Source organism: Martes martes (assembly GCF_963455335.1).
Source record: "Martes martes genome assembly, chromosome: 2".
Classification (NCBI taxonomy): domain Eukaryota; kingdom Metazoa; phylum Chordata; class Mammalia; order Carnivora; family Mustelidae; genus Martes; species Martes martes.
The window spans coordinates 143,526,914-143,550,637 of NC_137889.1; the positions used below are offsets into that span (position 1 = coordinate 143,526,914).

Sequence of the window (23,724 nt, forward strand, 5' to 3'; positions counted from 1 at the left end):
CCTTGTGCTCTGCTGGGGTTAACGTAAGCAGCAGCAGGGAGAAAGCAAAGAGATCCTTTAGGGGACTGTTGGAATCTTCCAGGCGAGAGGCAGGGAGATGTGGGTGCGATCTGGCTACATTTTGGAGTCCTGGCCAGGAGGGTGGGACACGGCCCATGGAGAGGGAGACAGAGAAAGGGGTCAGGGAGACTCCAAGGCTTGGGCCCGAGCCTGGGGAGGATGGAACTGCCACCACCTGGTGGGGGAGGCGGCCCGGGAGGGCTTTGGGAGGGCACAGCGTCCGGTTTGGGGGACCAGTGCAGTGTTTGGGGCCGAGACACGCCATGATTCAGGTCGCTGTAGGAGTTTGGAGTGGGGGCTATATTTAGAGTGGTGGTTTATTGGAGAGTAGGTCCCCGGTGCTGAAGCTGGACTTGGTGCCTGCAGAGTCCAGGCCAGGAATGCGTGAAGGTTACGGGGGTCCCTCCAATGGGGAACTCATGGGGGGCAGGGATGACCATAGCTGGCCCCAGTGGACCCGAGAGTAGAGCTAGTGTCAGATTGTGGCCCAGTCACCTGGTCAGCACACGAAACCCCCGAGCTGCTTCTGGAAGGAGGAGGTGGAAGGAAGGAAGCAGGAAGGAGAGAGAGGGAAGCAAGCCCACAAACAGGTCTCCGTCCCGCAGCCAGCCGGGAGGGGACAGGGGGACCATCGGCCCCTCGTTAGTACCCTGACCCTCGGGCCCCTGCTTCTGGATGGTGGCCCAGCCCACGGGTGCAGGCTCTGGTGAGGGGGCGCTGTTCTGTTGAGCTGCACAGTACTGGGGTCCTAATGAGCCACACCTTCCTGTCTCTCCCTACTCCCCACAGCCGATATCATCTCTACTGTTGAGTTCAACCATACCGGAGAGCTGCTGGCCACAGGCGACAAAGGTGGCCGGGTTGTCATCTTCCAGCGGGAACCGGAGGTGCGGCGGGACCTGGTAGTGGCGGGAGGGGGCCCCACACCCCACCCGGGCCTTTGCTGGCTCTGTCCTGGACCCTGGGGACGCATTCAGAACAGGCAGGGGCAGCTGTGGCCCTGGGTTAAGCCTCCGATTGCTGCCCTCTGCCTGGGTGTCCCGGCCAGTGGTGGGGGGACAGGAAGACTGCGTTTTCTGGAGCCGTGGGGCTGCCTTCAGGCTGGGGTTGGTGACTTGGCTGAGCCCCAGGCCTCGCCCTTACGAGGTTTGCTGTCCAGCAGAATTTCAGGTCAGACAGGGGTGGCCTGGAACAACCCACCTAAGGGCACTGTTTCTGAACCACTATGAGAACATCATGATAAAAGACCCCCATTTGTTGAGCACCTACTATGTGCAGTTACCTTGCTGTGTTCTTTACACACTTTTGTCATTGACTCTCCACTGCCCACCTCAGAGGGTGGGGACCAACACCCATTTTACAGATGAGGACACTTGGAGAAGTTGCCCAGCTAGTGAGCAAAGACCGGGGGCCGAAACCAAGGCCATGTGTTGTCACGTACACCCTGCCTCAGAGAGGGGTGACCCACACACCAAACACATGCAGGGATTCGATGCTGAGGATGGGAGGGCGAACACCAAGGAGGTGGAGGACAGGGAAGGGAGAGGGGAGGGCAAGTGGGATGAAGGGAGAGGAAAGAGGAGGAAGGGGGGATTGAGAAGGAGAGCGGGGAGGAGAGGGATGAAGGGGGCAGGAGAGATGTTGCAGATACATCCCTGCCCCGTTCCGTTCCAGAGTATTCCTCAAGGTCTGACTTCTCCATGTTCCCTCCCTCCCCCCGTAACCCCCCTCATGACAACCCCAGTGGGGCCTTTAGGTGCTATAAGAACCCTCACGTCATAGACGGGCAGACCGAAGCTTGGAGGGTGTGACCTAACTTAGCCAGGACACATAGTGGAAAACAGATGGCTGAAAATCGGTTAACCGAGCACAGGCCTGTGGCTGGAGCATGCCGATTTCACGAGAAGGACCCAGGTCGCCCACCGGGGATTGCAAAGCCAAGCCTCCTTCTTGCTGAAAGAAAATTAAATGGGTAGATGCACGTTTCTCAACTTTGGAACTTTTCTCCTGTAATTTTTTTCTGTATTCTGGTCCCCATGACCTTAGTCATAGACAGCGCTCGTGGCAGCTGAAGGGACTTAGAGGCAAAAACACAGAAGCTTGCCAGAAGCAGGACAAGTGTATAAATATAGCAATAGATGCTTTTAGAAAAAATTAGTGAGAACTTGAAATTGTGTCTGGTTGACTGTCTCTGTTTGCTCCTGGGCGGGTTACATGTCTGGCTGAAGCTTTGTATCACCACGTACACTGAACTTGTCCACTGAGAAGGCCAGCCCTGTGCCCACGACGCCTCCCCACCTCACTGTTTGGAGGGCCCATGGAGGAAAACCGTGGGGACGATGGCCTGGCCCCAGTCTGACATTCCAGAATATTCTACCTCTGTGTAAAAATCTGCTCCAAGATGCATGCATCCCATGAGTCAGGACCAAGTTGGACACTCGGACTGGAAGAGCAGACCGGAGCCTTGGCCTTGGTGTCAGACAGACCTCAGAGGCACGAGGGACGCATGGCCTTTGAGGGGAACAGTCAGTTCACCTCCGAATCTCCATTTTCTCATCTGTAAAATGGGGGAGAATGGCTGTGCCCACTCCAGAGGGGTCATGCAGATAGAAGAAGACGGAGAGGGAGAAGCACTTAGCTCAGCACCCTGCACATAGTAGGTGCTTAATAAATGTGAGCCACCCTGATTGCTGGACTGAGGAGGAGACGGGGCTTGGCCACAGCCATGCACCAAGTCATTGGTCATTTAAAACACAGAGTTCCCTTTGACCCTGGCATCAGATCGCTCAGCCCTGGTGAACACGGGCTCCTGGTGGTCAGCACGCCCCTCACCCCTGCCCCTGCCAGCCTGGAGCTCACGCCCCCTTGTCTGGCTTTCCTCGCAGAGTAAAAATGCGCCTCACAGCCAAGGCGAGTATGACGTCTACAGCACCTTCCAGAGCCACGAGCCCGAGTTCGATTATCTCAAGAGTCTGGAGATAGAGGAGAAAATCAACAAGATCAAGTGGCTTCCGCAGCACAATGCCGCCCACTCCCTGCTGTCCACCAACGGTGAGGGGCGTGCGTGGTGGGGGGGCACCGGCTCTCTGGTGCTCTTTCCCAGTTCGCTCGGACTGAGCATTCTTCTAGGTCCCCAGAGCTCAGAAAGCATCTTGAGCGGTGGGAACATTCTGAGCCATGAGGTTCATGGCTTCCTCCACCCTGGCCCGTGGGGGATGTGGGGCTTGTTTGCCCTGCGACAGCTGGCTAAGTTTGGGACATCTCTGTCATTACTGTTCCTGGGAGGTGGAGGGAGCTTGGCATTCCCAACCGAGGAGGCAGACCTAACTCTTCTGGAATCCCGGAGCACCCCTGAGTGGGGTTGTCACCCAGAATGTGGGGCAGGCAGGAGCAGGAGGATGGGTTCAGAAGCCTGGCTGGACACTTGACCGTTCTGCCCCAGGGAGGACGCATGCACCACTCCCCAATCCCTGCCCAGGCCCCAGGGAGGCTCCTGGCCAGACTCCTGCTTTGATGTGTCCTACTCAGGGCCTGGGTGCTGGGGCCCGAGGTTCGGTGTCCCCTGCTCACCTTCCCACATCTCTCGCCCCTGTCATCAGTGGTGTCTGAGTGGTGGGAGGACAGGCCTGGACTCTGTCCCAGCCCTGTGACCTTGGGGCGGTGGCTTTGCTTCCCTGGGCCTTGGTTCCCTCCCCTGTGCAGCGGGGTGGACACAGCTCCCCCAGATTGTGGTTGGGGTTACATGAAGGCCACACGGCCAGGACCCTGAGGCCAGCCAGCCCTGCTGCAGTGTGCGTGATCCTCACACAGTGACGCCACGTGTCCTCCCTGACAGAGCCCAGACTCAGTGCAGCGGCTAAGGCATCCTCGAGACTGCTTGGACTTGATCCCACCAACCCTTGCGCCTAAAGACCACCCTGTCTGCCCCTCACCTGGCCAGCCCCTCCTCATCCCTCAGACCTCCAGTGCGTGTCACCTGCCACTGAGCCTTTGCGGACTTCTCCGCTGAGCCTGCTGTCCCTCACGAAGTCAGTCCTGGCCGCCTCCCGCCCCTGCCAGCCCCTCCTGACCCTGGGCCTGCGCTCTGGAGCTCCTGCTGCTCTCATCCTTCACTGTGCCCAGTGAGGACAAAGCCCCCTAAGGGTGCCTGGCCCTGGGCCATGCTCAGGCAGGAGCCCGTCACGTGGTTCACATCCCGGCCCTGCCACTTCCTCATCTGAGTTGCCATGGTTGTTCCTGCCTCATGGGGGTGCTGACTGGACTAAATGATGAAAAGCCACATAGTGGCTTAGAACAGGGCTGGTGCTAGGGAGTCGCACATGCTTGCTCCTTTCCTTTAACCGTGGGAGTGGAATGTTTCATTCTCCTCCTGTCCCTCGGGAGAGAAGGTCAGCTTCAGGAGCTTCTTGGCCCCCGGGTTTAAATTCCACCTGCACCCTTTCAAAACGGCATGTCCTTGGTACCTATCAAGGATTTAATGATAGCAATTGTCTCCCTCTTCCTTCTCCTGAGAAGGCTGTTTGTTTTGGCTGCAGTAGCAGTGCGAGAAGCAGGACCGATAAGCGTATGTGTGCATGTGTGCACGCGCCATGCGCGCGTGTGTGTGTGTAGGTGTGTAGGTGTGTAGGTAGGGATACACATGTACATACAGATAAGCTATATGGAAAGAGATATTTTAAGTTGTCTCACATGATTGTGGGGGCTGGAAAACCCAAAATTTGCAGGGCTACGTGGAAGGCTGGAGATCCAGGGAAGAGCTCATGTTGCAGCTTGAGTCTGAAGGCCACCTGCTGGCAGAATTCTCTCTTCCTTCGGGGGCAGGGGGTGGTGGGGAAGGGGGTGTCAGGCCTTTGAAGGCCTTCAGCTGATTAGATGAGGCCCACCTGCAGCATGGCCAGCTGTCTGCTTTGCTCTATGTTTTTATTTATTTTTCTGTGTGTGTGTGTGTGTGTGTGTGTGTGTGGGTGGTTTAACAGAAGTTTGTTCTTCATTCCCCTAAAGTCCATCGCAGGGCTGTGGGACTTTCCAGAACAGCTGTTCTCAATGCGGGGGGCTCAGCATTCCAAAGTACTTTGAGTTTCTGGTCGCTGTTTCTGTATGGGTTTCCACTACTGGAATTCCCAGCCAACCCATCTCCTGAACTGTGCTCTGTGCTAGTGTTAATGATGAATCTCATTTCGTTTGCTCTGTTTTGAAAGATAAAACTATCAAACTATGGAAGATCACGGAACGAGATAAAAGGCCTGAGGGATATAACCTGAAAGATGAAGAAGGGAAGCTTAAGGACTTGTCCACGGTGACGTCACTGCAGGTAAGATGTGGAATGCGGGAGGTTCTGGCAAGCGGAAAGCAGTGTGGGCTTCTTTTGTGAAACAGTGAGACTTCAGGACTGGAGGGGCCTTTGAGATTTGAGCCCGAGTCAGGTTCGGGTCCTGGCTGGGCTGCTTCCCTGTGGGGAGGCTGCCGGCTCTTCTCTGGCTCTAGCCTTGGGCTCTTCACGAGCTAAGCAGAGGCCATTCTCTTTCTCTCAGAAGTGATGTGGGGATGAGGTGGGGTGATACGTGTCCTGGAGAACCCATGGGCTGGACTTCGTGGATTCCAAGCCCTTTGCTGAAGAGCCGAGAGAGGCCTGGAATAGGTGATTCTCGCCGCCTGCTCAGTGGGAAAGAGGGCTGTTTGAAAAGAGGCTGGGAAGGTTCAGCTGCGGGGCCATGCCAAAGCAAACCCTCGTTCCCACGTGATTAAAAGGCAAAAGAACTCCTCTTCCTTCCAGAGGCTGTGAGACACAGTGGAGAGCGTTCTGGAGTCCCAGGATCTGGGTTCCAGTCCTGCCCGGGCCACTGGCTGCTGGTGTGGCCTGGGGAGGCACTCAGCCTCCGTGAGTCCGCTGACTCCTGGTCTGGAATGAGCATAAGCACCGTGGCCAGCATGAGTCTTCCAAGCACTCTACCCATGGTACCTCAGTCCTCCCCAAAGTCCTGTAAACGGGACACATGATTATCAACGCCATTTGACAGATGAAACGAGAGCTGGGATCTAAACCCAGGAAAGTCTGTCTCCAGAGTCGGCATCCCAGGCTCTTCCATGAAGTGGGAGCGAGGTCCCAGCCTCCCGGGAGAGCAGTGGAGATGGTCAGTGGTGTCCTGCTAGAAGATTCCGTAGAAGTCTGTCCCTGTCCATCTCCAGCAGACAGGGAGCATAGCCAGGCCACCTTGTCTGTCCCTTGCTTCCAGAACGGAGCCTGGAACATGGCCGGGCTCTGCTCGTGTCTGCTGAAGGGGATGCTGGCGCATGGCTCATTTGGACTTATTTACGCATTGCACATCTACTGAGCACCAGCTTTTTGTCCAGCCCTGCTCGGGGCATGGGGAGCCCTCAGCAAAACAAAGAGCCTGGGGGCAGTATTGGGTCTGAGTCTCAGTGTCCCCTGTTCCTGGGACCAGCTTGGCTCTGAGGAGGCGGCCTGAGTCCCACGAGTGAGCCTCACAGGTACCTCTCTTCAGCTCCAATTTCCATGTTTTGGCCAATCGGAAAAGCCTGGGTCACATCGCACAAGCTGCCTGTCCTCCTGGGAGAGGGGGACCAACTCATGACTCTGAGTGTGCACCCCTCCCCCGGGGGGCTGGGGATGGGAGGACAGTGGTGAGGCCAGGCGTGGGGCTGTTAGTGTTTCTCCCGGGCTCCCCAACGGCTCACAGGTCCACTTGTGGTTGGTCAGGCGGCTGAAGGCAGGGCCCTGCCCCATGCCTCCGTTTCCTCACTAGCAAAATGGGGATGAGGACTCACTTTCCCTGAAGCAGCTCAGTGTATATGCTTACTACGTGTGCAGGGAATCGTCGTAAATATGAAACAGTAATCAGTGTTGGTCCCGAGATGAAGAAATAAATGTTTAAGCATATCAGCCTCTAAATGACTGGCAAATTGTGCAAATAAATTCTGAGAAAGCCAGGAGGCCAATTAGCTTCCACATTGAGTAATGGGAGTGACGTGCTCCCTCCCATGCCTCCCCCAGCCCCCAGGAAGTTTATGAGGCTTTCATCTGGTGGGAAGGATGCAATTATCACCACTTGATGGGCTTGGCGTTTGCGGTAGAGCCCGTGGCCCACGGGAATCCATTTATTTCCCTCCCAGCATCTGAGACTTTGCTCTGTATCTCACTCACATCCCAAGATGACCCACCCGCTGAGGCTAAAGGAGGAGAAAGGGAGAAAGAACAGGGGCATCTGGGTCTTTCCTCCTCTCACCTCTTCCTTGTCTCGTCCTGTGTTTCCCAAGCCACCCAGCCATGTGCAGTTTTTTACTGAATCCAAGCTGTTCCCGCTGGAGCCTGTCACTGTTGTTTACTGACCAGCTGCTCTGCCCTGGGCCCCATGCTAGCTCCCTGGGTTTCAGAGGTGGGCTGGGTCAGGCTGAGTGCCCAGCCCCACAGGGAGACAGACACGGAGTCATTCTACTTTGTTGATTTGGTGAACTCCTATTCATCCTTTAAAACCCTATTAGCTTTCTCCTCTGTGAAGCTGTTTCTACACAAGCCACGGAAAAAACTTCACCCTGTTTCTGTGCAGTCTGGCCTTGTGTATCCCACAATGTTCTGTCTTTAGTGTTTAGGTGTCTGCTGTCCTGCCTCTCACCTTGACTAGACTGCGACTTCTAGAAGGGTTGGGGGAGAGGAAACATTTTAATCATGAGACACCCAAAACTTCAGGGCATATTTATTTTCACTCTTCTCCTTTGTTCTTTTAATGACTCTGAAATATGGTTTGGGGATGGCAGTAAATGCTGGAGCCCTGGGTGTAGGCCAAGGCTGCCAGGAGGGGAAGTGATGTTGCCAGAAGAGGGGAGGCAGACTGAGATCCAAGACTGCTGGGCCAGTGATGCTCTGACCTTCTCCAGACAGGTGTGACTTGAGAGAGTCCAGGCGACCTGCAGGTGGCTGTGGCTTGAGGAAAAGAAAGGAAGATTAAGAGCTGACCTAGAATATCCAACACGGGGGGGACATGGGCAAGGCGGAGGCCCAGTCACACCACCTGCTCTCGTCTCTGGTAGAGTTCCTAGAAGCTCAGGCCCAGAGTCAGCGACACAAGTATGGCCCAGAGCCAGGCAGGCATGCACACCGATTTTGCACACATCCACACTCATGTTCACACATGTGCACACCCACACACTCACATTCACACATGCACACACCCACATCCATATGCACGCCCACGCATACACCTGCACAAATGCATACTTGCACACACCCACCTCATGCACACACATGCACACTCACATGTGCACAAGCAGGCACACATGCTGGCACAGGCTTGTGCTGGGTCCCCTGGTGCTGTGCCAGAGGAGGAACATTTAGGACTCACACACCCTGACTGCAGCACCAGGCTCCCTGGGGAGCCCAAGGGACTCACCCCATTCATTTATTCACTGACCTACCCACTCATTTCCCCAGGACCTTTCTGTGCGGGGCCCTGGGCTGAGCACCAGTCATACAGAGATGAGCACGAGAAGACACAGTGCACCCCTGACCATTCCCAGGCCACTGCAGGAATAGGACAGCAGCCTCGTCATGGGGCCAGGCCTATGACAGACTGTGGCCCCTCCAGGGAGCCCCTGGCCCAGGCTAAGAGTGACGGGCAATCAGGAGAGGTCCACTGGGAGAAGGAGATTGTCAGGTCCATGTCAGCCCAAGTCTGAGCCACACAGCCATCGTCAGCCCTGCTCCTATGTATCCCTTCTCATTTCCCTTCCTACCTGGCACCTTTCCAGCCACCCTGTCACCCGACCCTGCACCTGTTTTATTTTTCCGCATAGCACCTGTGCTGTGGGAACTCTCGATCACACACACACGCACGTGCACACATGCTCCCTTCTGTATCAGTTTATTTTCTCTCTCCCACCCGAGGGCTGGCAGCCCGTCTGCCCCTGTGTGTCCTCGCCCAGTTCGGCTTGGCTTCCTGTGACTCTCCCTGGTAACTGCTGCCCCAGGCCCAGGAGCCTGGCAGGTAGCAGGACGAGTCAGCATAACAGGGTGTTCAAAGAGGGTGATCGTTTCAGGCAGAGGGCACGGAGGAAAGTCAAGGCACAGGATGTGATGCTGTCCCGGGGACTCCTCACATCACCCTCTCCGGCGCAAGTTCGTGTGCATGAGGCTAACACCAACGGCCCTAACAGATAACCCCAGCATCACAGGGAGCAGCACACAGAAATGTCTTGCTCACTTATGGGAAGGCCCAGAGTCAGTGTTCCTGGTGGGCATATGACACTCCTGCAAGGACGCAGAGTCCTTCCATCCCACGGCCTTCACTCCTAAATCTCGGGTCCTCACCTTCCAGTAGTGGAAGGGGAAAGCCGGTAGAGAAGGCCCACTCGTGCCCAGTGTCACTGTGCTCACATCCTACTGGTCAGAACTAGTCACATGGCCACAGCCGACTGCAAGGGCAGCTGGGAAATGTAGTTCTTGCCTCAGCAGCCACTTCCTTGTGAAAAGGGAACAAAAATGGTGGATCGTTGGCGGGGGCTGCCATGGTATCTTCTTATTCCATTTCAGAGGCGAGGAAACTGGGGTGCTGAGGGGTTTGGCCCCTTATTCAATGTCCCACAGTCAACTCAGAACCAATCCTGGGAGGCTAAGCTTTCCTGTAGAGCTAGCTGGTGAAGAATGTTGGCCACATGGTGCTGCCTGTTCCCAGCCTGTGCAGGATGGACGCCCACAAGCACACTCCTGCCCTCTGGTTGTTATCGTGTAGCCCCTGCATGCCGTCTCTGCCTTGGGCCCCCGTCCCCCTGCATCTCCCCCACCCCCGCCCCGCATCACCTCGTCATCCTACAGCCCGTCCCCTCCCCCGCAGGTGCCTGTGCTGAAGCCCATGGATCTGATGGTGGAGGTGAGCCCACGGAGGGTCTTTGCCAACGGCCACACCTACCACATCAACTCCATCTCCGTCAACAGCGACTGTGAGACGTACATGTCGGCGGATGACCTGCGCATCAACCTCTGGCACCTGGCTGTCACCGACAGGAGCTTCAGTATCCTTTCCCACTGCGGGCTCGTGCCATCTCCTGGGGGGCTTCCGGGAGGGGGTGGCTGGCTCAGTTCTGCTTTCGCTCAGCTTCTTCAGCAAGTGAGGCCCCGATCTGGAATCCTGATGGACTGGTTTATGAAAACTCTAAATCCGTGGCTGCCGAGGGTTATATTCGACCCCTTGCCTTCTCCGGATGGCTGTGTTCCCTGTCGTTCTGGGACAGCCTGGGGGACCCCAGAAGAAGAGAGTCCTGGAGTCTGCCCTCCCAGGGGAGGGATGGCTGATCCATTGGAGAGTCAGCCGGAGGCTGCTCTGGACCCTCCTCCCTGCAGCCTGAGGCAGGGGCCTGAGTGTGTGATGAACAGCCTTGGGGTCCCACCCCGGGCTTAGGGGGACAGTCGAGGTGTCAGGAGCCCAGCTGGAGGAGGTCAGAGGAGGGCCTGCCTGGAGGTGCCCTATGTCTAGGCAAGCTAAGGGCAGTAGGATGGACTCTAGACCCCGCTGACTTGTGAAGAAAGACTTGGTACACAAGCACGGGCCTGGGAGGGGCCCCCGTTGACAAAGCAGGCAGGTTGCTACCGTGTCACTATTTGCAGGCCAGTAATAATAATCCTACACAGTGGGTCTCTGCGCCTGACCTCAGCATGTGTTCATGTCAACTCATGTCATCCTCACAAAAACCCGGGAGGTAGGTGCTATCATGACTTCTGTACCAATGAGGAAATCGAGTCCCAGGGAGCCCAAGTTAACCCGCTCAGAACTCACATATAGCAAGTGTCCGACCCAGGGCCTGCCCCCCCAAGTCCCTGACTCCCCATCTCCAAACTTTATGTCCACCTGCCTTTTGTGAAGACTGCCTCCCAGGTGTGCAATGGAACGGGGTAGAAGGCAACCCCCCCCCAGAACTGTCATGCAAGCTGACAGTCTCCTAAGTGTCCCCTCTGTGCTGGGCGCTGGGCTGCTCCTGCCGCCAGAAGCTCTCAGCATGGGGAGTCCGGCCTGCTATTGCTGCTGCCTTACCTAAGGTCACGAGTGGATTGTGTCCCTGAGAGCAGAAGCCAGGGCTGGCCGGGAGGGCGTGTGGGAGCAGGAAGGAGCAGTCTGGAGGGTTTGAAGGTGAGACAGAGGGTAGCAAATGGCTTCTGAGGGCTGAGAGTCAGGGGCTGGTCGGAGGCCACTGGGCAGAGAGACCTCGGGAACGGAGAAAGGGGCTCACAGGAGCAGAGAACAAGCGCATGTTCTTCCCTGAGCCCCGTAGGTGGGTGTGGGGCTTTGTAGTCACTGTGAGCCTCTGCAAGAGTCTCGCTCTGCCCCCTAAGCTCGCTGACCTTGGGGAGTAACCGGATCCCTGTGAGCCTCACGGACCCCTCCTTGCTAGGACTGCATCGCGCACGTTCAGTGAGCCCCTCCCAGATGCGCCCAGCACAGAGCTGATGCTCGGTGTCCCGAAACGAAAGCATCTGTCTCCTTCCTGCCCGGAAAGGGTGGAGGGCTCTGAGCCAGGAAGATGGAAGTGGATTGCGGTGGCCCCAAAGTTCAAAAAGGAGCTGAGGCTGGAGCTGCTCGGAAGGAATGGAAGCTCAGATTTGGCTTGGTGGAGAGAGCGGGGCTGGGCATCTGCCTGACGCTCCGTTCAGGCTGAAAGCCCAGTGGGCCCTGCCCTTGTTCCCAGTGCTGAAAGCTTCAGTGGGTCAGGACTCCTTTGGTTGCAAGGCTTAGAGCATCTCATCCCTGCTGACTCAATCAAATACAGGCATTTACTGACTTGTGGATCATGAGAAAGCTTCAGGCACAGCTGGAGCCAGGGGCTGAAACAATGCCATTAGATGGTTCTCTCTGCTTCTCTTGCGTCTGCTCTCTGCTCTGGCTAGTCTCAGGTGCCCCATGGTGGCAAACTGGGGCCAGCAGCACATGCCCTGCCCTCCCAGAAAAAAGTCCCAGAGGAAAGAGACCCGTTTCCTGTAACCTGTCCCATCAGGCCCCCAGATGGCGCCCCATGGGCTCTGATGGGGCCTCAAGGGCACCTCTGAACCTGTGACTGTTGTGGAAGTGGGATACAGTGCTCTGACTGGTCAGGCCTGAGTCAAGGGTGCTGGAGGGAGTCACTATAGGGGTCCCCTTGGGAAAAGCAGGCACTGTCCCAGCAGTTGGGGGTCCCTGTGGTGGATCACACAGCCAGATGTCCCCTGCCAAGTTTGAGGTGTTGACCAGTTTCCTAACAGAACAAAATGGGTCACATGGCAGCTCTAGGTCTGCAAACAGGGTGGGCACGGGACTTGAGGGACTGTCGCAGGCCGTCCTCAGCGCTTCCTCCTAGCACTCGACCGTGTTCCCTTCGCTGTCTCACTTGACCTTGGTGTTGGTGTGAAAGCTGAATGCGGTGGCACGTTATCACCCCATTGTGCAGTGCAGAAATAGAAGTTCAGGGAGATTGGGGGCTGGGCTGACGGGGGCAGAGCTGGGACTCACCCTTGGGCCTCCATGGGCTGGACCCAGGCTGTTTGCCCTGCCCTCGGGCCATCTGCTGCGGCCACTCTCCTGGAGCTCTGGCTCCCTTGTCATAGGACCAGGCTGGGGACATGCCCCAGGCTGGACTAACACTGCTGGGCTGCTGTAAGAACTCGGTAACACTCTGAATGCCCTCGCCCTTTACAAAGTATAAAGCCCGCAGCTGTGTAAGGGATAGTGTTCCCTTTCATTTAGCCATTAATTCCTGGTGCCTCTTCTGACCCGGCCCATGCTGAGCCCCAGGGACACAGGGACAATGAAAGAAAATCAGCCCTGCCCGTGGGGGCCTCTGGACTGTGTTGGGAACATCACCCCTGCTGTGAGCGGGGCAGCACCCACACAAGCTGTGGTGGGCAAGGGTGGGTGTGGCAGGGCGTGGCAGGTGAGGACGGTGGGAGAGCTGTGCGTGTGTGTCCTGGGTGGACTGGATTCCAGCAGGCAAGCCTGGAGCCCAGGAGCCCAGGAGCCCAGTGAGGAGATCTGGGGGGAAGCAGCAACGAGCAGGCAGGGGCTTGGCCATGGGCAGGAGGCAGTGGAGTAGTGGGGCAGTGGGCATATCATAACCATCTTTCAGACTGAGGTGGTCACAGGACATTGGAACAGGTTAGTCATGAACAAGAAAAAAGGGTTGATCCACCTCAGGACTGCAGGCACGGTCCTCCTGAGTCCTTATGACCAGCGGTAACTCCTTGTCCTGTTTAAACACATGGATTGTGCCCTGTCCACATGCTGGGGAGCATGCCATTCACCACTGTATTTATTGAGGGCCTACTGTATGCCAGGCTCTTTGACTTTGAATTAGATAGAGAAAGAACACTGCCTTCCTGGAGCCAACAGACAGTAAACCATTCATGTAATGCATGCAAGCAGCTGACAGGTGCTGGGAGACCACCAAGCACAGTGTTGTACAGTTTTTCTAGCCCCGTTTATCTGCAGGGCTGCAGGTGTGAGCTAGGTGAAGGGGCAGTGGGGAGTCTCCCGGGCCGTGCGGTGGTTGTGGAAACCTCCCCTGCTGAGACTGGTTTGTCAGGGAGCCATGGTGCACGTGGCACTCCCTGGGGCCTGTTGCTGCTTGGCCACCAGTATGATGAGCCCCAGGGGCCCCACGCAGAGCCTGGTACCCGCACTGCGGAGGCCAGCGTCCTGGCAGAAAAGGCGTCAGGACCGTGGGCTGCCACCACGACGTGGGTCTTGCACCGTTAAGTAACTAGAAAAGATGTTTCATTTCCAATGTGGGAGAAATGGCTCCAAATTGGGAGACCCCATTTGGGCAAGCACATGGCCAGGTGTTCTGGGCCGGGGGCTTCGCTGTCCTTTAACTATTGCTGTCCGGTGTCTTGACTTGCCCCAGTGGGCACTGTCGTTCAGGCTCTGAACCCCCAAAAGTCTCCTGCTGCGGAACTACCTTCTTGTAATACTTTCCACCTTAGCAGAATTGATCTCTAGCAAAGGTTTTGAGAGAAAGGAAAGCCTTCTTAATAAAGGAGAGAAGGTGGGCGTTGTTTGGACCAGTGCGAACAGATAGTGAAGAAGCGGACTCAGAGGACCTTTCTGCTGCTAATTTGAGATTTGGCTGCTGTGCGTGGAGAGGCAGGGAGCCCGGTGCTCATGGAGCCTCTGTTTGTGTGCCAGGCACCTCCTTCCTCTCCCTCGCCCCCAAGATAGAAGGAGGTGCCAAGCCCTTTCCTTCCTCCCCTTGGATGGCTCTGGAATCAGGCTTTCCTTTCCATCCCTGCCAAGGCCCCGCTGCAGCCACATGGTTCCTGCCTGGCCCGTTGCCTGGATCCTACACCGCCCAACCCCCCGGCCCCACACAGAGCTGGGAGAGCGGCTCATCAGATCCTCTGCTCTGAGCATGTCGGGCCTTGGCTTAAAGGTCTCAGTGGCTCCCCATCAACTCAAGTCTGAATCCCTCAGCAGTGGCCCCTACCCGCCTCCCCAGGCTCAGTGGCTCCCCATCAACTCAAGTCTGAATCCCTCAGCAGTGGCCCCTACCCGCCTCCCCAGGCTCCTGTGCATCAGGCCTGACCACACCTTCAGGCCGTTGGGGTTCCCTTCATGTTATTGGGGGGGATTAAGAGGAGAGGTGCTCAGCCTTCTGCTGTTCCTCTTCTGGATTGCTCTTTCTCCTTCGTGTAGCCTGGCTGGCTCCCCTTTGTCCATAAGCATCACTCACAGCCCCCTTCACCAGGTCACCTCTGCTCTGCCGACTCTGTGTGCCTCCTGGGCTGTCAGAGCCCCTCTGAGCCCACACTACCTGGTCACACTGGGCTTTTCCTCCTCAACCCGTTTTCTGGAGAAACCCTTGAGATGAGGCACACCCCCTCTGAGCCATCTCTGTATCCCCATACATAAGGCCGGGTCTGGCACATAGTAGGTGCTTAGGAATGATTGTATGCAACAACTTGGAGGAATTCCAGTGTCCATGCGGTGTTAGGATGTAGACACCTCCTTGTAAATCTGGGCTCAGGGGGGCTCAGAGACCCCAGGCACGAATGAGCAGCGGTCTGGGCTCTGAGGTCTGGCAGACCTGTGCTCAGATTCATTGTGTAACTTCCTCGGCCACTGATTTCCACCAGTGTAAAATGAGCCAAACTCCTTGTCCAAAGGATGTTTGTAAGGAATAAAGAAGTCATGCTTATGAAAGGCCTGGCAGTAATCAGGCCCACCAGGTGGCCAGTGTTTCCCCCTAAACAGAAGCTCCTTAGGTCTTTGAGGCTGGCTCTCAGAATTGCCGCGTCCTCTCTGATTGTTGAAGCCCCTTTCCTCCCTGGCGCTGTGTCCACATCTGTTTAAACAACCTCTCACGTCCTGTAATACCAACATTGGAGACAGTTAGGCAGTGCTGAGTGATATTTCTGGAGCTCGATGCCTTTTAAATAAAGGTAACAGATTGCACAGAGGGTCTCAGCTGATGGGCCACTGCTTTATTTTTAGCACTTGGAAAATTGTGAAGATGGTTCAATTGATTTTTCTACCCCCTGACCAATTTCTCATGGTGGAAGCTTGCATCTCACCAAGCCTTGGTCGAGCAAATTTCTAATCGCCATTGATGGAGCAGGTCCTGAAATGAGGTGGGATGGTGTGGCGATGAGGGACAGAGGCTCCAAACCTCGGTCCACACTCAGCTGCCTGTGGGCTGAGCATGTTCCCCATGCAGGGAACAAAGGAGGGGACTATGCTAGGGGCTAGGAGGGTGGAAGGGTCAGGGAGCACAGAGCCTGGTGGACTTCAGACTCAACCCGCACTGGCCCTGACCTGCTGTCAGGCACCCTAGAGGCTGCCTTGTTTCATCCTCCCGTGGTTCCACTCTACAGAGAAGGAACAGGAATGTGTGCTCAGAAATGCCCTGGGTCTGAATCCCCAAAATTGTTTCCCACCCAGAAAGCATGTGGGTGAAGTCTTGCCAGCACACCCCTGCTTGGGGGCTCAGCAAGGATGGGCTTCCCGCAGGGCCTGGGGGAGGGCTTGTTAGCTGTCCGTGGTACTGACTTCACGGGCAACCAGCGCTGCGGGTCCTCTCCCCCACCACCTCTCCCCACCACCTCGCACAGCACCATCACCGTCACCCCTTACCGAGACCTACTCTGTGCCCAACACAGCTCTGAGCACATCGCTTGCACCAATTCTCTTTAAACCTCCTAACAACACTGGAGTAGGCATCATTCACATCCACCGTTTAAATTTTTTTTTTAATTTATTTATTTGTTAGAGCGAGCGAGTGAGCACAGGCAGACAGAGGGGTAGGCAGAGGCAGAGGGAGAAGCAGGCTCCCCGCCGAGCAAGGAGCCCGATGTGGGACTCGATCCCAGGACGCTGGGATCATGACCCAAGCCGAAGGCAGCTGCTCAACCAACTGAGCCACCCAGGCGTCCCACATCCACCGTTTATAGATGAGGAAACAAAGCCACAGGAAGGGCAAGTAATTACCCAGAGTTACCCAGCTGGGAAGTGGCAGGGCCTAGGATTCAGACTCAGGACCTCTGGGTGCAGAACGCACACACATCCCTGCACAACCTTGCAGTGAGTAGAGCCACAGCCCTTGCCACAGCCGCTGTCATTCCACCTCTAGCCCATACATACGTGGCTCACCTCATGGGGCTGTCATTTTGTGGGTGGTGTGGGGATGAGCTCTGAGAAGCCCCATGAGTACAATGATGTTTCCTGGCTTTACTTTTAGATCCTAAGGGAGAGCGTGTGCTCTCCCACGGCAGGACAGAGTGGGGATCATGTGGTGACATAGGTGACAGGTGACCCAGGTGGCCAAGTGCATGGGCCGTGGCAGCTGTGTGTTCCTAACAGAGGCTTTAGTGATGAGAACGCGCCCCTTTTCTGTGCTTCTGATTCCTCCTGATGGGCCTCCATGGCATTTCTGAGACATGCTCCTGATTAAATTTCTCCACCCTTGACCCCAGCCCGGAGCCCTGTCTCCTACCCTGCCCCATCGGGGCTCTGGTGGGACAGCATTGTGAGGTCCTCTGCTTTCACTGCTGGGCTGGAAGCCCTGGGAGGGGAGGTCAGGAGAGGCTCTGGTTTGCCCTTTCTCAGTGACCACGAGAAGGCAGTCCCCTGGATGTGCTTCCCGGCTCTGTCCTGTCCGGAGTTTCTCCCTCAGCTCTTAGGAGCCAAGGAAGGCATGCCATTCAGCACAGAGCCTCAAGTTCATTCTTTCTCGGGGAGGAGGGGCATATGTTGCACCTTTGGCAACCTGCTTAATTTCCTTTTTTCCCAGAGGGAGAGAAAGACTCTGATTCTGATTTAGAGAACTTTAATTATTGCTAAAAGTACTAACTGGGCTAGGGCCTTTTAAAAAATCATATGTCTAAGTCATTTTATTTACTTTAATTGCTAGGGCTTTTGACTTAATGTCCTCTCATTAAATCCTTATCACAGCCTTGCTAAGCAGATGTTATCAAACCATTCTACAGATGAAAAAAGCAGGGGTAGGGAGGTGGAGAAGTTGTCCGGGGGGTCACACAGCTGTGTACCGTGGGGCTGGACTATTAAGCCCTGGTCTTTGTGACTCTGAACTGAGTGCTCTCTTCCCTGGCTCGGAACTTGGGAATCACATAGGCTGGCTGGTGGCTCGACACAGGAAGACACACAAGGGCTTTAGCGGTTACATGGACTAGCCCCTCTCCATGGCCCCCTGTGGCCCCAGCAATCTGGCTCTTCTCTACAAGCAGGAGTGCACCCTCATAGTTAGTAAGGTTCTGAGCAGAGAAGGGAAGGAGCCTGTTATGGGCTGAATTGTGTCCCACTGAAATTCCTATGTTGGGGTCCTAACCCCAGGACCTCAAATGTAACTGTATTTGGTCTTTAAAGAGGTGATTAAAAGGAATCCATGGGGGAGGGGGTCCTAATCCCTTGTGACTGTTGACCTTACAAGAAGAGGAGGTTAAGAGAGCAGAGAGGGAAGACTATGCAAGGAGATGGGCAGAAGAGGGCCATCTACACCCTACAGAGAGAAGCCTCAAAGAAGGCAACCTTCTGATGCCTTGATCTTGAACTTCCAGCCTCCAGGACTAGAAGGGAATAATTTATTGTTTAAGCCACCCACGCTGTGGCAGCCTGCAGCAAGTTCATACAGAGGTCAAAGTTGCCAGGAACCTCTTCCAGGATCTGACGTGGTTTGGCCAGAAGTGCTTCTAGCTCATGTCCGTAGCCAGGTCATCTTTTGGAGAAAACTGGCTGGGGGAAAAAAAAAACAAACCAGCTTTGGTGGCTGTTCCCCAACAAGACTGCCTCCATGTGCAGGAGGCCTTCTCCAGTGTCCCTGGAGAGCCCGTGGGGGAGACTTCTCATGGCGTGGTTCTTGGCAGAGCTGCCTCCATCCTTGCGCAGTGGCTGCTCCGTCCCCATGGTAACCGTCTCCCCCATCCCGAGAGCATGTTCCTGCTGAGACATCTAGATCAACCATGCTTTGCTTAGTTGAATCAATGGAGCCCAAGGCTGCATCCTTCTCCTCATCGAACGCCCTTCACTCACGCTGCTAGCACCCCCCCTTGCAGGGTCATGAGCCAGTCCAGTGTGCCCTAGCTGCCTTGCCCGTGGGGTTGCATATCGTGTGGAGATGCCCTCCTTCCAGAACAGGGTGGGCACAGGGAGGAGCACCAGCTGGGAGTCAGGAAGCCAGGACTCTGTCCTTGCTCTGAGGTGGCCCACCTGTGGCCCCGGGCATGTCACTCGCTGGCCCTGGGGTCTCTCTCCTCCTTCATGGGCGTGGAGGGTGGGTGGTCCTTCCCACAGGGATGCGAGGGACCTGACCGGCAGGTGCAGGGTTGGGGACTGCCCTCAGCAGCTCTCTGAGGGGTGGACTGGGTCTCCAGCCTCAGCAGCTGCGTCTTTATAGAGTCCCTGGTCGTGGCACTGTCCCTAAAGCCTGCCGTGATGTTAGTTCGTATCTGTGTGCTTCTTTGATGTTTACGGGATGGTTTCCATCCCTGTTCCTCACTTGAGCTCCTTCCCAAACAAACCAGCGACGTTTGTTGTTTTCATGGGCCTGACTGATCTCACGGCTGGGGGGAGATTTGGCCGTGGATGAGTGATGGCCCTTGGCACCTGTGCCCACCTCCCCCCACCCACCACCGGTAGTGTAGGGGGAACCAGGCTGAGAGGTGAACTTAGAGGAATGAGGGCCACTGAAGCTGCAGTGACCTTTTCCCTGACACTTCAGGGGCCCTCCGAGTGGGACATCATGGTGATGCGGCCCAGGGACCGATGTGACCCTGGCTGGCTGCCAAAAAGCCATGGCCCTTTGGCAGCAGACGATGAAGGAGGTTCTATAAAAATCTCTATAAACCTGATGACACAGCAGAAGGCCCGCCTGGATTACCCTGCAGTGTCCTTGACAGCAAGAGCTGCAGACTCTGCTCTGGGCGGGGGGACAAAGGCCTGTTTCGGAGCTTTGCTGACTCCTCCCGGCAAGGACCAGAGCTCACAGGGCACAGCCAGGCCCGGGAGGGAGGAGCCGAGCCAGTGGTGCTCTGTCTCACTCTGGTCCTGCGGGGGGTCAAGAAGGAAGGTTACTGTTACAAAAGCAAGACCACAGTCCTCCTGGGCCCGCAGCCAGCAAAGCACAGCCCTGGGGGTCAGAGCACCTGCTCACATTTTAAGGGCACTCAGCCACTCCCATTCATGTTGTCCGCACCCGCTTTGCTATAGGGCTGCAGCGCTGAGCAGTCGAGGTGAGATCTTACGGCCTCTTACGCCTAAAATGCTGACTCTCGGGTCTTTTACAGACATCTGCTTGCCCTGGGTCTAGAGCAATTTGCCCGTTTACACTTGGGCCCGGAAGGAAAAGGGATTCAATGTAAGATATGGGGCAGGACCCCAAAGCCGCTAGGAGCTAGAGACCTCCCCCTAGACCCTGGCGCTCCAGGGGCCACACCCCTCCCGGCCTGAAGTGTGCACTTCTCACCCCTGCTCTGCTTTGCCCCCATCACAGGGGGCGCATTACCGACAGTGGAAACCAGCTCAGTCAGTCCCGAGAGCCAAGACCCGAGAGCGCGGCTCTTCCTTCCGGAGCCGCCCCCACCACATCTTCCACCACGGGATGGGGTACACATCACTCACGGCTGGAGAGGTTTGAGGGGTCACAGCCGGGAAGCAGCGTGCCAGCGGCCAGCCGGCGGGGCGGACCAGGCGCAAAAGCCGAGCATGAGCAGGTCTGCAGGCAGAATGCAGTGGGGACCTAAGGAAGGCAACCTTCCCGAGAACCTCACAGAAACCCAGGCGCAGTGTGCTTCCTGGGTTCCGCCGTGCTCTGGAGCGTTTGCAAGGATGCTGCAAGGATTCCTACGCGCTGCTGGTGGTGGCCCTTCTAATGGCCCTTGTCAGGGATCCCCTCCCCTGCCCCCCTGGCCTGACCTCTCCCTGAGCCTGCACTTCGCCTCCCCTGTAAGGGCTTCGTCCCCTTGAGCTGGGTGGGATGCTCCCTGTGCACCCCTGGCCCAGCTCTCAGGGGCCCCCGACGGGCTGGGGGTTCATCCACTTCTGCAAATCCCCTGTCGTGTGCCGGGCGCTGCTCCAGACACTGAAGGTGCAGCAGCGATGCAAACGGACAGGTCCCTGCCCTCACTGGGGAGCTGGGCAGCCAACTAGTGAGCACTATGGGGGACTAGTGCGACGGCCAGGCCGCTGCTCCCCAGCTCCCAGCAGCAAGCCGGTGTCTGAGTTTCCAGCAGATGCCAGAGCAAATGTCCGCAAACTGGGCAGCTTACGACAGAAATCTACTCCAGTTTTCATGCTGGCTGGGGCTGTGCTCCCTCTGGAGGCTCCCCGGGAGCCTCCATCCTGCGTCTCCCAGCTCCAGGAGGCCCCAGGCCTTCCTAGCAGCCGCCTGCTCTCCAGCCTTCCCCCGTGGTCATGTGGTCACTGGTTCAGAGCCACTCCGGGAACCCTGGATGGCCTCCTCTTAAGGTCCTTCACTATATCTACAAGGACTCTTTCTCTCAGTGAGGCCACATGTGCAGTCTCTGGGGGTTAGGTTGTGGCCAGGTACTAGTTACCTATTCACCCTGGTGCTCTGGATGAAAAGTCCTTTATGCTCAGTCGAGGAGGGTGGCCCCGAGCAAGTTCACCATCTGTCGTCCTCCTCCTCCCTGCGTGACATGCTCCTCTCTCCACCTTCCTGGTGCGCAGACTTAGATGCCAAGGTGTGACCAGAGGTCTTCCAGCGGGGTCACGTGGAAACGTTTCCCATCCATCTTTCCCCAGCAACCCCTGTACCCAGAGTCCTTTGTTTGGAATTCCTGCAAGAGATTCCCTGAGTGATGCTTGGGCTGTAAGAGCGGTGGTCCTGGGCTGTCAGCGGGACCCCGGCCTGGGAGGCTCTTCCCCCAAGCCCCACTCATGGGACCCTCAGTCCACAGGCCTTGCCTTCAGCCCCTCTGTACCACCTGGTTCAGGCCTGCTCACTGCAGAGGGCTGCAGACATCATTGACCCCCATGTACTTCTAAAAGCGGTCACGCCTTGAACGTTATTTCTAGCAGATGTTTTATGAGGCTTTTAGGACTGGTTAAGCATGATGGGGTTGCAGGAAGCATGCAGTCCGGACTTGAGCAAAGAGGCCACACCCGTTCGCTTGGCCTTGGGCCCCTTGTGGGTCAGGGAGCAGCACGTGGGGCACCAGGGGAGGAGGCTTCTGAGCCCCCTTTCCCCCCACCGCACTGCCTTCCCAGGGACGCACAGTCTGCCCATCTTGGTGAACAGATTTTCACGAGCGTTGGCCTCTGTCTTCACAAGCCAGACACTGAGTAAATGTGGGTGGCCGGTGACTCACGATGGTCATAAACAGAACAACAGTCGTGGTTGGGTGCATAAGAGTTTTAGTTTTGGTGGACACAGAGTGATTGGAGCTCAGATGTCACACCTCTGATCCTTCTCCGTTGAGCTGCATTCTAGAACATCCCCAGGTGGGAAAAGGAAGAGGGCTTGGATGCTGAGTGGGTCCGGAGGGTAGGTTATGGGCAGAAACAGACCATTGGGAAGTCTCAGAAGCTTGAAACAATTCAGGTATCTTTTGTAGCAGGTCCTCTGGGGCACAGGTCCCCCCTGCAGAGGGGAAGGTGTCATGGCGCACCTCATGCTGACTCTCAAAGCATTTCAGTCTGGCAGGGAGGGAGAACGCCTGGCACCTGTCACTTCTGCCCTCCATTCTTCGGGAAAAGCAATCAGGACGCGGCTGCACTGAGTTCCATGGTGTCTGTGGACAGGTCCCCCTACCCTGCCCCGGAAGGGAAGCTGGAGTGGTTGGCAAGGTGTTTCCACCTTATCTCACAGACTCCTGCTCCCCGAGAAGTCGCAGCCCGATGAAACACGGTGCAAACATGGGTCCCCTAATATGTGATGCACCAGGTCTCCAAGCCCAGCTGGGTTCCCTGAGGCCTGGGCATTTCTATGTCCCCAAGCTTCCTTGGACTTTTGTGGCCCGAGTTTGGCAGAGAGGACTTAGTTCCCATGGGCCAAAGCATCAGACAGGTGCTGCGCTCACGTGTCTGACATTTCATAAACGGCTGCACCTTTCCCCCAGACACCATTTTAAGGTTGGGGGAGAAGTTGAAGCCGTTCCCAAGCAGGAGTATGTAGGCGCTTAGCCCCTGAAGGATGGGGATGGAATTAGCAGCACAGAAGTCTCAGCTTTTTCTTACTGTTCAGTCTCATTTTTTATGATTTAATCTCTTCTTATTGTCCCAGAAAACCACAGTTTCCTGGGAAACCAGCCCAGGCTCCTTTCTCCTCTATATTTTTATGTGATTCTAAGTTTCTGGTTAATGAGGTATTTCCAGAAGCAGTATTTGAGCGTGAGCACACAGACTCTCCTCAGTGCCTCTGGTCACTCAGCTTCAACATTTTTTTGTGTTGTTTTAGAAACTCTCCTGTTCGCAAAAGTCACAAAATGCCCCTTTATTGAGGCTGCGGGTGGGAGGAGGAGGGAGGACTGATGGCAGATGAGTCTCAATCAGTATTTTCCAGATAACAAAAAGCAGTAATGTCTTTGATATTCACTGAGCTCTGTGATGTGTCAAGCAGTGAGCAAGGGGCTTGGACTCCTGTAGTTTTCACAGTACAACTGTGTTAGAACTGTTGGCCCATTTTACAGATGAAGAAACAGAGGCATGAAGAGCTAGGGAACTCCCCCTTGATTGCACGGGGAAGAGGTGGCACAGCTGGGATTTGAACCCCAGGCTCTGATTCTAGGACCCACACACAGATGCAGAGGGAGGAGAGGGCATTTCAGCTACAGGGGACAGGCTGGGTAGAGCTCCCACGCAGGACTGGGGACACCAGAGACCAGGCTGTCGCTGTCAGCGAGGAAAGCACCTTTAGGGCCCAGGGACCAGTTGGATCCAAAGCTGGAGAGGTGGAGAGGGGCTGTGCCGGGCCTTGAACCCTACATCAGCGGGTTTGGATTTGCTATTGTAGACAATAAGCAATGGCTGGGAACGCAGATTTACTACTTGCTGCTGAGCCATCCTGGAAAAGTTGCTTACCTTCTCTGGGCTCTAGAGTATCTGCCAGGGATGCTTTCTTTGCAAGCAACAGAATTCCTGATCCTAATAGAAAATGGATTTATTGACTCCCATGTTTAATTGTACAAAGCTCATGACTTCCTGCACATCCCGATTCAGGATT

The 23,724-nt window shown here is 56.0% G+C and overlaps 1 protein-coding gene across 1 annotated transcript in view; it reads left to right on the forward strand.

The window, feature by feature from the left end:
* Positions 1–853: 853 nt before the first annotated feature.
* Positions 854–23,724, forward strand: part of PPP2R2C (protein phosphatase 2 regulatory subunit Bgamma) — a 50,199-nt gene continuing 27,328 nt past the window's right edge. Inside the window, exons 1-4 of the mRNA XM_080796612.1 lie at positions 854–947; positions 2,946–3,111; positions 5,259–5,371; positions 9,906–10,083. Coding sequence (XP_080652738.1) covers positions 9,924–10,083 — 160 coding nt within the window. The 5' untranslated portion in view covers positions 854–947; positions 2,946–3,111; positions 5,259–5,371; positions 9,906–9,923. The remainder of the gene's footprint in view (positions 948–2,945; positions 3,112–5,258; positions 5,372–9,905; positions 10,084–23,724) is intronic.